This window comes from Betta splendens, chromosome 15 (assembly GCF_900634795.4).
Source record: "Betta splendens chromosome 15, fBetSpl5.4, whole genome shotgun sequence".
Lineage (NCBI taxonomy): Eukaryota > Metazoa > Chordata > Actinopteri > Anabantiformes > Osphronemidae > Betta > Betta splendens.
The window spans coordinates 17517588-17533121 of NC_040895.2; the positions used below are offsets into that span (position 1 = coordinate 17517588).

General features: G+C 43.7%; 2 protein-coding genes across 2 annotated transcripts; both read left to right on the plus strand.

Annotated features, from left to right (window-relative positions):
* Window positions 1-2259: 2259 nt before the first annotated feature.
* mcm8 (minichromosome maintenance 8 homologous recombination repair factor) lies at window positions 2260-9190 on the plus strand. Its single transcript, XM_029127555.3, has 21 exons — window positions 2260-2419; window positions 2819-3096; window positions 3191-3256; window positions 3361-3443; window positions 3551-3700; window positions 3786-3883; window positions 3979-4177; window positions 4333-4418; window positions 4645-4790; window positions 4932-5006; window positions 5107-5245; window positions 5992-6022; window positions 6249-6386; window positions 6528-6588; window positions 6684-6764; window positions 6906-7101; window positions 7189-7402; window positions 7476-7685; window positions 7767-7843; window positions 8066-8255; window positions 8439-9190. The coding sequence occupies exons 2-21, from the start codon at window positions 2826-2828 to the stop codon at window positions 8529-8531; spliced, it is 2604 nt and encodes an 867-aa protein (XP_028983388.1). The 5' UTR covers window positions 2260-2419; window positions 2819-2825; the 3' UTR covers window positions 8532-9190.
* Window positions 9191-9197: 7 nt separating this feature from the next.
* crls1 (cardiolipin synthase 1) lies at window positions 9198-12252 on the plus strand. Its single transcript, XM_029127556.3, has 7 exons — window positions 9198-9744; window positions 10247-10384; window positions 10520-10649; window positions 10743-10828; window positions 10941-11009; window positions 11184-11275; window positions 11776-12252. The coding sequence occupies exons 1-7, from the start codon at window positions 9343-9345 to the stop codon at window positions 11897-11899; spliced, it is 1041 nt and encodes a 346-aa protein (XP_028983389.1). The 5' UTR covers window positions 9198-9342; the 3' UTR covers window positions 11900-12252.
* Window positions 12253-15534: the final 3282 nt, after the last annotated feature.

Here is a 15534-nt window from a genome sequence, read left to right on the forward strand (position 1 = left end):
AATCCCTCACATTTGAAGAGAGAGAAAACAGCAGCATCTTCTTGTTGCTAATTCACTTTTTGTTTCCATTTTTTTCTTCTAATCTCTTACAACTACTACAACTAGCTGGGAAGCACAGATACCATTAAGCACCAGCGTATATCATGTAGCATATCACTCTTGTTATGTATTTGACAAACAAATAATCTTCTCATACCCGGTTTTATCCAGTTGGATCTTTTTTTATCCTTATTTCTTCATCACACAGACAATGCAGAAGTTCAAGTTTTTCATGTGCAGCCAAGCTGGTGACTGTTCAGACAAGTATAAAAGTATCTGTCAGGGGACGGCTTCCATGAGTAACATGTTTACATTTCCCCCCAACATCTATAGCGTGTGATGCTAATTGAACATCTCATTCCAGCTCTACAGATGTAATCTGCGTCTGCTAAAGTGCCTCTTATTGTGAGGTAATTTTTGCCTCGTGGGAAATGTAAAAATCTAATTGAATGACTTTAGCTGGGGCTCATTTGGTATATTCCCTTACAACCAATCTATTCTCACCGCTTGAAACTGATGATTTGAAAGAAACTCTTTTGCGAAGTTGACGCACACAAACCACAAATTGCTGCTACACTGTGAGTGTGTGTGTGCATTTCATAATAGTCCATTAGTGTGCTGTAAAAACACAAATTAGATGGGATGAAGAAACAGACCCACCGGGGTTCAGAGCTAATGTGCAGTCATAAAACACACAGACTCACACACGCTTTAATACAGTGTGTCAATAAAGACGTTTATCTGAAACATTACCACGTTAATACAGAATATGTAGAAACTAAGCAACGGCTCAATGTCAACCACAGAGCAAAATAAAGGAGGGGACGGAGTCTAGCAGATAATATTCTGGCCTTTGCAGCGCGGCGAGAGGTCACAGGGGTGATGATATGCACTTTTATTCTCCTTAGAGGGTAGAAGAGATTATTGAGCGTCTCCTCTTAAATGAAGGCTTTGAGTGAAGAGCAAAGAAATGCCATCGAAGCAGTCTTGTGTTCAAACTGCAGATCAGTCAGCGAGATCCTGGACGTTCCCCTCAGAGAGCGGCTCGAAGGAAAGGCTGCACTTCCTGTGTTCTTGTTCCTGTGGCGCAGCGGCCGCTGTGACCACCAACATGAGCAGATGACCAGAGCTGCTGTTCCCACATTCAGTGTCTACACAGCAACAACCAGCAGCAGAGTCCAAAGCAGCTCAGCTTGACTTTAGGCCTCATCCTGCTTAACTTTCAGGTCTGATCTCTGTTCGTTTTCGGTGCTGCCCTGACTTTTTGTTAGACGTCTGCTGTTGACTGATCGAGTGTCGTCGCAGAGCTCAAATCAGTCGGAGTGTGAAGAGATGAGACATCACATGAAGTGGAAGAGACATTGTTGTATTTCTCAGTGTTATGAAGCTAATGATAGGGGAGAATTAGAAGCCTTATCTGTCTCTCTGTCTTTATTTCTCTGTCAACATGCTTCTGAGAGCTGGTTTTGACCTTTCCAACCACCTGCCTCACCATCTATCTGTCTTTGTTTTCCTGAGTGTGTATGTGCACACATCCATGCATCTACCCCTCTGAGCCCTCTGCTATTACCACTAACTACTCCCGGCCACAGTAGTTCAACTATTGATTTTTCTCCTCAGTTGCTCCTTCTCTTCTGTCCCCTCCAAAACACTCCACCGAGCCTGCGTGTGTCCATACATTTAAGATGGTGTGTGAAGCAACTGCAGATAAACACAAAGTCAAATTTCAAGACTGTACAAGGACAATTCAGAAGTCAAAAGTAACATTATCATGTTTCATTGCACAATAATCAGTAAATACACTACACAAGATATACCCTAAACAAAAACAGCTGGAACAATGTAAAAATATAAGAATGCATTTTAACGTTTGCAATGAACAAACGTACATAATCACAAAGAAAATGTATTATTATCTGCTACAAGGTTGTGCAATGATGTAAATGCTGTAATGATATGAATTTTCCAAAAGATGGCGACAGTGGTCTCTAATTCCCCAGAGTAGACCATGATCAACCAACTGAAAAATAATTATTAAAAGAATGGCGTATATATCGTGTAGTAATGTGAAGGCTACTGTGAATTATATTTTGTATTAGTTTTAAATTGTAACGTTTGTGGAACGTTTTAAGCGTTAGCAGGAGACTCTGGTAATATTGTCTGTAGTTCCTCCATTGACCTGTGGGGGCGCTAACAAACAGCTCCGGTCGTCTGGTCGCTGTGAATAAGCAGCAGAAGAAGAAAACTTGAACCCGTCAGTGGAGGGAACTTTGGTAGTTTGGCTAATGTGAACGTCGACAAATTAAGGTTAAGGCGATGCTATCAATTAGTTGACATTTGATGTTGTTTAATCGTCTGTTAGTCACGTGAGAAGACGAAGGTTTGTACGCAATTGCTGTTACGCGTATTAGCTTCAACCCAACATTTAGAAGTAATAAACGATGACCTATTTGGACCAGCGCTAGTTAACAATAACATTAACACGAGCCCCGCATGCTTTAACGTGTTCAGTTATATGCTGCACTAGTGTGTAGTGTTACAATTTGCCTACGTTATGCTAAACAATAATATTACATACTTCTGTTGCCGAAAATATTTTATTCATAAATCATTAATACAGCTGTACATGAATAGGAAGATTAAACATGTCACCTGCCTAGCAGATTATTCCATCATATCAGACTCTGTAGGTAATAACTGATAATTGTGATAAACTGGTGCCTGATTGGTAAAATAAATGTAGCTGGTGTATGTTTGTCTGTGAAATTTATTGTTTCAGGAAATTAATGAGTGGAGAGGAATCCAGAAGAGGCTCATGGAGGGGTGGGAGTGGAGGATGGAGGGGGGGGAACAGAGGGAGTGGTAGTGGATGGAGAGGGGGGTGGCGAGGAGGAAGCGGCGCTGGAGGGTGGCGAGGAGGAGGAGGATGGAGAGGTAGACCATGGAGAGGAGGCTCATCAACAGCTGGAGCAGGCAGAGCTTCAGGAGGAGGGTGGGGAAGTGGAGGTAGTCATGGGAGAGGAGAATCAGGAAACCAAACCACCAACACTCAGAGACGTGAGCAAATCCTTATATGATTTAATCTGCAGAATTAAGAAAAAAACATACATCTCAGAATTACAACTGACTGACAGGCCATTTGTCTCTCTAGCCCTTTTCCAGGCCACTCTGGATGTAATGTGTCCATACAAAGGATGGGCTCTGTACTTCACAGAAGGTTTAGTGTGTTTTTCTAGCTCAGTACCAAATGTAATAATGCACTCTGTCAACATGGCTTACATTATGTGGTAATTTGTCCTAATATACTTGTTTTATGTCCAGGCTTTATTGTGAGCTCACCTACTGTGGAAAAGATTAAAGTGTTTGAAAAATATTTTACTTCTAGAATTCAACTTTATGACAAGGTATGTCTCTTAATGTAAGAAAATATGGTCAATAAATAATAATATGACATTTTAAACTTTCTTCAAATGTTTATTAATGTCTCCTGTGTTTATGTGTTTGTGTACAGGATGAGATTGAGCGTCAGGGTAGTGTCCTGGTGGACTACGCAGACTTAACTGGAGACAGGACTGTGCTTGAAGGTCTCCCTGACCTAAGCACAGAACTGAAGGAACAGCCTGAGTTGATACTGAACTGTTTAGGGGTGGCTATTCACCAGGTACATGTTGTATAATAGTTCTAAAAAACAAACTGTAAACTGGAATTTGATTTCTAAAAGAGCTCTTCTACCATTGTGTTTTTAGGTATTGACTGTAGATTTGGAGAAACAGGCAGCTGAGCTTCAAGGGGAGGAGCTTCCTGCAACAACCCCCATCATCAACATCCCTCACATTAGTGCAAGGTATTTTAAACAGTAATACACAGTTAGTTGTTTTTTATGCTTAGCACTGATGATACATGAATGAAGAAAACTTTATTTGTGCAATTCTTCCACAGGCTGTATAACTATGACCCTCTGACTCCATTGCGAATGTTGCGTGCCAGTGTGTTTGGGCGACTGGTTTGTGTGAGAGGAACAGTGGTCAGAGTTAGCAATATAAGACCTTTCTGTACCCGGTTGGCCTTCAGGTGTGTGTCCTGCACACACACGCTATCTCTGCCCCTGCAACATGGAAAATATGCAACACCTACCAAGGTATGCATACCCTCACATACACATATCCAGCTTTTACATTTGCATTTTTTTGCTGATGACTTGGTATACATAACTATTCCCCCACATATAAATAACTCTCTAACTCACAGATCAACTTCATATTACAAAATGTATTGCTCTTTTGTTTTTTATAGTGCATCCAGCCTGAATGCCGCGGTCGCACGTTTGCTCCCAGCAGGAGTTCTCCTCTTACACAAACTGTAGACTGGCAGATTATAAAGTGAGTGTAACATGAGACATTTAGAGACATTTATTGGTTCCCTTCCACCAAACACACAATAAAGCAGTTTGAGAATCTTATCAAGGCTATTGTATTGGCTCTGTCAGTGCTCTGGGCAAGACACATTGAAGTAATACTTTTATGTGTGCAAGAAGTGAAGATATTGAATGAATTTTAGGGTTCACTAGTTACTGTTTGCCTACATTCGTTTTTTAAACTACTTTAGGGTGCAGGAGTTGGTGAGTGGAGAACAGAGGGAGACTGGACGAATCCCACGCACCGTAGAGTGTCACCTGACCTCTGACCTGTGTGACAGCTGTGTCCCTGGAGACACTGTTACTGTGACAGGCATAGTCAGGGTCACTAATGATGGTACAAACTCTCAGACTTAAACTTTTCTCTTTTGATGTTTGTTCATTAGTTCAAACTATGTATCAAACTTATTTTAAAAGAAAAAGTAAAAAAAAAAAAAGTCATTTGATTTAAGATGCATATACGATTATTTTTATGCAGGAACTTCTCGGGGGAATAAGGATCAGTGTATGTTCCTCCTGTACCTTGAAGCCACTTCAGTCAGTAACAGTAAAGGTACAGTGTGTAGCATGTAGTCTTTAATTGAGTCTTAAGTTATGGAGAGCATTTATCTGACTTCTTTATGAGCAATGAAGTGTTGTTTTCCCATATTTAGGTCAACAGTCCAAGTCAGGAGGTCAGGGGCCAAAAGGGTCACTAGAAGATCGTTCTGCAGGGGAGGAGTTCAGTCTAAAGGAGCTGTATGCTGTCCAGGAGATCCAGTCACAGCCTGACCTGCTTAGGCTTATAGTACAGTAAGAATAGAGAAATGCATGTTTAACTGAATAAGTCTGAACAAGACACTCTGCTCCCGTACTGATGTCTTTATTTTAAGTCTTCATCCTATTTTTGTTTGCTGGATCTTAATTGAATCCCTTGTGGGCAGCACAAAGGATCTGACTCATTAGTTAAGCCAAGTCTGACAAATTAGTGTATTTCCATGCGCTTCACTTATTATGTAATAGTTGGCTTTGTCACCTGTCCTGATTTCTTGACTATCATAAAAATAGGAAACCTTGTTTGTGTAATTAGGGACAGCTCTGCAGGTCCTGGGAGACACAGGGAGAGCTGTTTCAATGTAGCACAAAGAGGCCTGTACATGTTTAAATAAGTCACCCTCTACAGCCTTTTTTGAGAATTCACACCGATTGCTCTGTCTACCTACCCATGTTAAAGGACACTTGTTGGCATGGCAGTAGCCAAAGACAACCCAGATTTTAGTGAACCATTTTTTGTAGCAATGATGAATCAAAGTCTAATATATTTCAAATCAAAGCTTGGTAGAACAATGTTGTCAATGTGCTTTAGTCCTCATATCCTTAAATATTATTTGAACCACTTGCCTCTGTAAGAGTGGTGGGGATGCAGGAGTGTATCCCAGCTGTTGTTAATCAACTATTATGTTTATGCTACTAAAGCATTACAACCTTATGCGTTTGCTATTATGAGTGTGAATTATGAATCGTTAACAGTAGGCTGTTACTCTTCTCTCTCCTTACAGCTCTTTGTGTCCTGTCATCTACGGCCATTTGGTGAGTGGTGTGCGTCATGTCACCTGTTACAAGGTTTCTAATAACCTAGTTAAATACACCACTAGGCAAGTCACGTAGGCTTTTATTGTCATTCCAACCATGTACAGTTCAGTATGTGGTGAAGCGAAGCACACTAGGTTTTGCATGTGGTAAATACACCTTGTCATTTCAATTAGTCAAGAATTCAGACTTGAGTCGGACATCCTGTACTTCTTTTGGCCCTCAGCTGGTGAAAGCTGCTCTAGTTTTGGCATTATTTGGAGGCAGACAGAAACACACGGGTAAGAACAGCGTCCCAGTGAGAGGAGACCCACACATCCTGTTGGTGGGAGACCCTGGACTGGGCAAGAGTCAAATGTTACAGGTAACACAGAGCACACACAGGTTACTGTGCGCTAAACACTGTGACCTGTGATGTGGCAGAAATATTGAAAACACATTGTTAGTGGCCAGTTAATGTTTAGACGTTTGCATGTGTCCTGTGTTGGTGGTTTTCTTCATGTAGGCAGTGTGTAACGTGGCTCCCAGAGGAATTTATGTATGTGGCAACAGCACAAGCACCACAGGTGAGTTGGCTAAAGCAATTATCTTTGGTCACATCGAAGGTAACTAAACAGTCAAGCTGGGAATTTAAATGTCACTGTGGATGTTTATTTTTTAGGACTAACAGTGAGCTTATCTAGAGATGCAGGAACTGGTGATTATGCCCTGGAGGCTGGAGCCCTGGTACTGGCTGACCAAGGTAAGAAGAGAATGGCATTCTTTCTAATTTATTGCTAGAAAAACACATTTTAAATTGCCTGTTTCAGTCCTAAAATTTCTTTTAGGTTTAGATTTGTACTATTCCATCGCCTTTCTGTCTTTGTTGCATATTGATTTTTAGGTCTGTGCTGCATTGATGAGTTTGATAAGTTGGGCAGCCAGCAGCAGGCTCTGTTGGAAGCCATGGAGCAGCAGTCTGTGAGTCTGGCCAAGGCTGGAATAGTTTCCTCTCTGCCAGCTAGAACATCAGTCATCGCTGCTGCAAACCCCATTGGAGGACATTACAACAGAGGGAAGACTGTCTCTGAAAATCTTAAGTATGTGAGCTCAGCGGTCCTTGAATTAATTTTTGGGCTGCTGTTTCTGTATGAATTGTCTTTACTGTTGTGCATTCATGTCTTTAGAATGGGCTCAGCTCTTCTTTCTCGCTTCGACGTTGTCTTCCTCCTCCTGGACATCCCAGACGAGTCGCATGACCGCCGCCTGTCTGAACACGTCATGGCAAATAGGGCAGGAAGCAGCAGGACCAGTAGTGCCGTAGTTACCAGAACCAGTGCTGACTGCGAGACCTCCATTCTGCTAGAACACTCGGACATGCCACTGTCTGAGCGCCTGCAGGTGAATAATGGTCCATACCCAAGCAGTGTGATGCCGATTAAAAGTTAATAGCTAATAGTCTGTCTGTGCCAAGATCCCTGCAGGCGAACTCGTGGACCCTATTCCAGCATGTTTATTAAGGAAGTACATCAGCTACGCTCGTCAGTATGTCCATCCCACACTCTCTGCTGAAGCAGCACAAACTCTTCAGGACTTCTACCTGTCACTCAGGTCCCAGGCTCACTCTGCTGATGCTACGCCCATTACTACACGACAGCTTGAGTCTTTAATTAGGCTAACTGAGGTGGGTCTCTGTGTATTAGCCATCAGTCTTTGTATCATCACACTCTGCAAGATTAAGAACATGCCTAGCTTGTTTGTGCAGGCAAGAGCCAGGTTGGAGCTCAGAGAAACAGCCACCAAGAGTGATGCTGAGGATGTAGTAGAGATCATGAAACACAGGTAATACTATGGAGATTCCGTATGTATAATTTGTTGTACAATTGTACATCCGCAAGTTATTTTCACATTTAATAAATATTTCTTTTTTTTATAACATGTTAAAACTGAAACAAACAGCCATTGCTGTTGTCAGATTGTTTGTTTTGTCTAAAATTGTGTTGTCCAGCCTTTAAATTTAGTCAGATGTGAACCTCTCTTGCCAACTGTGTGTGTGTTCTGCAGTCTGGCTGATACATATTCAGATGGTCTAGGCAATCTGGACTTCAAGCGCTCTCAGCTTGGATCAGGCATGAGTCAGCGCAGTGCTGCAAAACGACTGGTCAATGCACTGCACTTGCATGCGCAGAGGACCGGTCAGAAGCAATTTGACCTACAGATGCTTCGATCAATGGCTGACAGACTAAACATCACGGTAAAAGCATGCAGATGCATTGAAATATTTATTTAAAGTATGAAGGTTATTGTATTATAGGTTGTAAGTAAGTCCTCGGACTGTCTTACATGTTGCTACAGTAATTAATTGAGTTCAGATCAACATCAGCATTGTTACCATCATTGTGATAAAAAAACAAAAAACAAAACATAATCTTCACAGGTGATGGACTTCGAAGGTTTGGTGAGTTCACTGAATGAACAGGGGTTTCTGTTGAAGAAAGGAGCCAAACTGTACCAGCTGCAGACAGTCTGAGGTCTCTGACAAATACTGTGCAACACCCTGAAAACACGCATCTGCTCTTTGCACTCTTCACCCACGAGGTTAGTCTGAGAATGAGGTGTCTCTATAGAAAGGTAATATAGAATCATTTTCTTAGTTGAGTGTTCACCTGACTGCAGCACAGACATGTCTGTGAAGCTCTGGAGCAGCATCATCAGCATCATATCTGGTGTAAAACAGCTGCTCCGAGGTCAGAAACATCTTTAGTACAGTTTGGACCAAAACAAAAAGCCTGAACAGCTTTTTTTCCCTGTTATGTAAATATTTAGTTAATTGTCATTATATAAATAAATACTGTAATTAATAAATGACTAGTGAGTGTTGCCACTGCTGGTTTGCTTATCCTAAAGTTGCTGTTCGGTGGCAACCGGCTTTGCTTTTATTCGCACCTACTGTGTTTTCTTGTTGGGTAGGCACATAATTTGGCAACATCAAAAACTGGTAGGTAAATATTGTTTGAATAAAGGCATTTTGGCATGGTTTGATTTGTTTTGGTAAATGTCTGCAAAAAAATATTACCAAACAAATGGTGTAGTTGTTTTTACTGTCAATATATAAATCAGTTATTTAAACATGTTGGAATGTAATCTTGCGTTTTTCAAAATAAAAGCTGAAATAAAATCTGTCGAATTTACGACGTCGTGTGCCGTGTCGCTTTACGGCAACATGGCAGCCCACTGTCAGAAGCTGCGATTCGTTTGGCTCTGACGGTCAGACAGCGCGATGAAACCCAGGAGGGTCCGCACGAGACCAACAGGTCGGTAACGAAGGGCTCGTGAAGACGATGATGTGCTTTAGGAGGGTCGCTCCGCTCTGCCGCGTCGCTGCCGCTGCGCGTGCTGCGTCCGTGCGGTGTGCGGGCGTGTGTTTGCGCGAGCCTGCGTCATGGCGGTGCGGTCGCTCACCTGTCTGCGAGGGCGCGTGGCTGAAGCACTCTCAGGTAGGCGGCTCGTGCGCCTTCAGGCTCGAAGCAGCGGGCAGCCGCGTGACGATCCGCCCGCAGGTGCGCCTGTGCCGCGGGGGTCGCCGGTGGTCGGTGGACTGCTTCCGGTCTGGACTGACCCCCAACGTCCGTGGACTGTGCAGCGGAAAGAGCCCGGAGAAAACGGACCCGTCCCCGGTGGAGGAGCCGACGGAGGCCGGTGAGTCGGTGCCGGGACACGGACTGTTCAAGTTCAAAGAACTGGTAGGTGACGGTTATTGGAGCTACTTCACGAAAAGCTTTAGTTATGTTTTACAGGAGAAATCCTCCGTTTGCAGTGTGTTCCTACAGTGTGTGTTATACTTTTCTAATATTTGTGAAAACCTGTTGATTTCACGTTCCTTGCAGAAAGGTAGTTGTGAAGTCACTTAAATGTGAAACTGAGCAATCAGACCGATTTAACTCAACTGAGGTTTAACCAAACACCAATGAATTGAGGCAGAACATTGTTGATGTAATTAAAAAAATGTAACGGTACTTTACACGGAATCAGCCCGATGGCGCTGAAAGGTTAAGTTGAGCATATTAAGCGGTCGCAGTTCTACATATTGTCCACCAGAGGGCACCACGCGTTTTAGTTTTACCTTTGACTTGACGGTGTCGGCTCAGCACACAATCATACCTGTATGTATAGATGTATGTATGTATATAATCGGCGAGTTCAGATCCAGTTCTACATTCTAAGTGCACACCAATCTTTGTCCAGTATGAAAACCCGTGGACGGTCCCCAACCTGTTGTGTGTGTGTCGGATTCTGCTGGCGCCGTTCCTGGGCTACCTGATCATCCAGCAGAACTTTGACCTCAGCCTGGCCCTGTTCACGCTGGCAGGAGCCACGGACCTGGTAATTATACTGTCGCTTATAGGGACATTTGACAGACGTGCTGTAATATACATCTCTCTGTAACTGTTCAGTCATTTCAAGGTCTCACACATGAAAACATAGTGACTCTCCTTGCTTTATTTTTCTCCACTGTAGCTGGACGGTTTCATTGCCAGGACGTGGCCCACGCAGAAATCTGCGCTTGGCAGTGCTCTCGACCCGTTGGCTGATAAAATTCTCATTAGTGTTTTATATGTGAGTCTGACCTACGCTGACCTTATACCAGGTACAAGGCTGCATGTGCATGAATATTGTTTGTAAAGTCATCATTTCTGAGTACATTGCGGCATCATGTATGGATTTGTTCCCCTCTTCTCAGCACCGCTGACAGCTCTAGTGATTTTAAGAGACGTTGGTTTGATAGCTGCCGTCTTCTGGGTCAGATACAAGACTGTACCGCCACCGGTGAGTTACTTTACATTTTCTATTAAAACGCAGGTAGACGGCCTGCGAGTCGCAGCTAATGTATTGAGTCCACTGCAAATGGAAGTTAATGTGCCGTCTGTGTTCTCTGCAGGTGACCCTTAGTAAGTTTTTTAACCCCTGCTACACCACAGCACAGCTGACGCCCACACTTTTCAGCAAGGTGAGACCCTCATCCACCCACCTGCACTTAGTGCACTGTGACTATCCACATCTTGTATTCAAGTAGCCCAGAAAACATTGTCTGTTCATATCATTATTGTATCAGATGGGAAACCAAAGCAATAGATATGATAGCGCGTTCATGCAGTGGTCCTTTACTTTCTCTCCGTTGCAGGTGAACACGGCCATCCAGCTCCTTCTGGTCGCAGCTTCTCTGGCTGCCCCAGTCTTCCACTACACGGACAGTGCCCTGCTGCAGAGCTTATGGTAGAGTAAACCTCCACTTTAACCTAAAATGTCTGGTTTCCAGCATAGTGGTTCCAACAAAATGTGCAGATGTTGAATGCAAATGGTTTCATTTCAGTCAAGCTCGTGAATATTATTTGTTGCTGCAGAGCGTCCAGGTTAAGTGCACTGACTCATTTCAGTCTACAACTCTGAGTTGGAGTAGAAATCACGCCCAGGGAAAACATTTTGATTGTTCCACATTAACCTGGATTTTATACAAATCGAGTTCAGCAGGCTGTTGGACTGACTAACACTTCTTTTGTCTCGCTGAAACTGTATTTTACAGTGTTTAAAATGAACATGTTTAGTTAATTATGATCTCACCTGCACAAGTAGTGATCTTGCAATAAGGCAGCACGTGGATTTATTTTTGTCTTGTAATGACTTTGTTCTAACTTTTTTAACTGGATAATGTTGCATGTTCTTAACGTCGTGCATGGTCTCTATTCAGCTGTAAGCTGTGTTGTTGTCCACTGCAGGTATATCACGGCCGTGACCACAGCAGCTTCAGGATACAGCTACTGGCACTACGGCCGCAAGACGGTCCAGGTGCTAAACAGCAGATCACCAGAAAATACGCCGAACGCGGAACAAAAGCATTGAACTGCCGAGGAAAAAGTCAGACTGACAGATGGACGATGGCCAGGGGCACTAAAGCCAAGTAGCTGTGACAACCGTTTGAGTTGCCAGGGCAGTGATCCACAGAAACCTACAAAGCGGCACACGGTTAATTGCAGCAGAATAGAAAGACCTCAAACTAGACTAGACAACACTGTCCGCTCGCCACACACACACACACACACACACACACACAGAATGTCAAACCTTCAGGCAAGAGCTTCTATTTTCTCCCTTAGTTATTTTTCAATCAAGTGGTTGTGATTTCATCCCAATCATTGTCTCATGATTGTCAGTTTTTGTAAAGCAATGATTTATGATTAAAAAAAGAAAATCTGCTTCCGACCACTGTGTTCTATCATGGTTTAAAGGTTTTGACTATTTAAAGTTATGATTCAATAGTTTAATAATCCAGGCTGCAAAACCAATAACTCAGCGAGGCTGTTCTCTGCCTTTTTTCCTGCTGCTAAAGTGTTAAAAGAACCATAGGAGCTGCAACTGTCTTTGAAGTTGTTCTAGTGTTATGATCAATAAACAAACATCCAGGTGGAGACACGGGAGAACGTGAGCTTTGGGACCTTTTCCCTCAACTCTGCTGCTGATTCCCTCCTGTAAACTAGACGGGTGCAGCAACCTTTTCAGCTCCTGCAGTTTCCTGCCAGAAGCGTTGTGCTCCACGTGGGCGCGGTCTTTGATCACAGGATCTCCGTCACCGGAAACAAATGGATACGTGCGCTCATTAAAGGACTGTTGCTTTGTGTCGGGGATGACGGCGTCCTGAGTCTGTATTTGATAACAGAAATTGGAAGTGCGTAATTCCCAAACACCCAAAGACATTTGGGAAACAAATTAGTTGTGGCTCAGAGATGGAAACTGGGAAAATGTAATCCGTGTTTTTCCAAGTTTAGTAGTGCAGTTTATCTGGATGCACGTGAATACGGACGTGTCAGTAGTTTACTGCAGTTTTTATTATGTCGGCTATTAAACAGTGGATGTTTCAGCAACCCGGGTTTAGACAGTACCACTACTACATGAAACACGCAGCGAGAAGTGAAGGTGGTTTGGTTTTAGAACCTGCTTGGTTTGTGCATAACCGTGATCCAGAGCCATGCATTCTATCAGTAACAGGAGCATCAGAGTAACACTTTTAGTCATTCGTGAGTGAGAGAAACTGCAGGAACACTTTCCCACTTTGACTGTAAAAGTTAAACTGATCAGCGTTTAGATCCACTGTATCGCTGTGATCACACGTTTCTGGTGGTGCAGTCTTTTCTTTCCTGGGTGTTGTTTTGTGCTGAACCTGAGTGGAAGCAGTGCTTTCGCCATCACACACTTGACTGAGCTCTTTGTTGAGAAGAAGAGGCTGTTTTTTTAAGGTGCAGCAGCTGCCAGTAAAAGGAGCCTTTTAACGTGGATACAGATGATTTAGTGGTGGAGGCGAGAGCAGCCAAATGTACCTTCACACTTCAGAACCCACAGACAGGCTGAATCACACTAACAAGGACAAACTTTGGATCTGTGCGCTCACTGCATGTCAGCGCTGCCCTCCAGCCGGCTTCACACTTCCAGTGAGTCCTGCACCAAGTGAGAAGAGTCCTGTCTGCTCCAGGACCGAAGAACGGCTTTCATCACTCTCTAATTATCTCATTACGTCAAAACCAGGTGAAATTTCACTGTTTATACATTTTAACCACTTTTCACTGATTACTGCTGTTTTTCTGCTGCCACAACGTACTTGCAGTCTATCAAAGGCATCTACTCCAAACCTCATGGATCCAATGAAATCTGAATGAAGCATCCGAGGATGATATCCTTCCTTTCCTTGATCCTTCCTTTCCTTGTTTGTGGTTTTCAATCCTCCTCTTAGATCCCGTGTCCCAATGATTTTCATATATATAGTTTTGCACTGATTTCAGCCCATAGAGGCGTAGATTCCAACAGATGGGTGTCATTCAGTTGAACGATGATTCTCATTGAACAGATGCATCATTGTCAGGAATTTCTTTGTGTAAATAACATGTTCAGCTTTTACTGAACTTCACCCAATCTCAATGTTTACCTATAGACATAGACTTTTAAAACTCCCTTTAAAAGCTCAGCACATCGGGTTGAAAAGATGCCGCCTCAACATCTGGATGCACTTGACATGTTGCGGCAGGAGGCACCTTGCAGTTGCTATGCAGCTCATTGGTGATCGCTGGCCTTTAGATGTGTGTGTGCAGCCCCGGGGTGTGACTGAACACATCGTAGGCACAGACTGTGAGAGCTGCCAGAGGTTCAGAGCCAAACTTCACTTCAAACTTGACTGCTTATGAAACCCACTGAATCAGTCCTTACTTCAGGCCTACACACACACAGCACCCATCCATATGGATACTATAGCCACGCACGCACACACACAACAACACTTACATCTTCTCTAGTCCTGAAATAGCTCTCAGCCTCCCACTCTCTCTTATATAAGCTCCCAGCACGGATATCTGCTGGTGAAGGCTGATGCGTGTGCCTGTTTATCTGCGTGCGTGCGTGCGTGCGTGCGTGCGTGCGTGCGCCTCTGTCTGTGTGAGTGCCAGCGTGTGGGCAGTAGGAGTGTCTTGAGCCGCGTTTGTGTGTGTACTGCGTGTGTGTGTGTGTGTGTGTGTGTGTGTGTGTGTGTGTGTGTGCGTGTGCGTGTGCGTGTGCGTGTGCGTGTGTGTGTGTGTGTGTGTGTGCGCAGGGAAGCTGTGGTTGGTGAAGTCCGAAATCCTAAAGCAAAAGGTTTATTTGAAATGTTCATCTGTTGACACCGTTCAGTCCAACTGGACTTTTATGTCAAATTGCTTTGAGTTCATCATAATCTCCGAAAACTGAAACAAAGTCTGATCTGGATTTATTTTTCCGTGTGACTTGCAGCTCTTGTAATTTGTCAAACCCAGCAGTGTCTTCTCCCAAACTGCAACAGTTGCAGTACTGAAAAGTGGATGTATGTTGACTTTTTATGCAAATGCAGCAGGAGGATTGGACTACATCCACGTGGGTTAAAGCCTCCACCCTGCTGCTGCAGCTCCCGCCTGCCTGCGTCTCATCACCAACAGAGCACCTTAACTGCTCTTTTGTGCTGACAGCCATAAACTGTTTAGTGCTTCCCCAGTGTTTACTGAAGCCAAGCGCCGTCTGCCTTCATGCAAACTCTCCTACTGCTGGCTACAATCCACTAAGACTAAAGACTCGATATCACAATCCGATTTGCAGCGCTGCGTGAGCGTGGCAGCATTCCTCCAGCTGTTCTCCAGCTTTGAGGAGTCGAGCGGTCCGACGTCTGAGCAGGAGGCTGCTTCTGCTTCTGCTTCTGCTTCTGCGTCTTTCATGGGCGGCTGTGGGTCATCACGAAGCTTCACATCCACATCATTACTCCTCAGTCAGCGCTCTGATGAAATGATTGCTTTGAATGTGTCTCTATAAGTCCTTTGGGCTGGTTGTTGGGTAGAAGTGGCTGATGTTAGACATCTGTAGCGTTTCTCTGTAGTTTGGGTTAAACAGTATGTCTTTTGTTTGTTTCTGATAAATTTGGCTGCAGCTCTGACTCAGTATCATGGCAACATGACTCTCTGCACGTGTCTTTTCATGCACAAAAGTGTCAG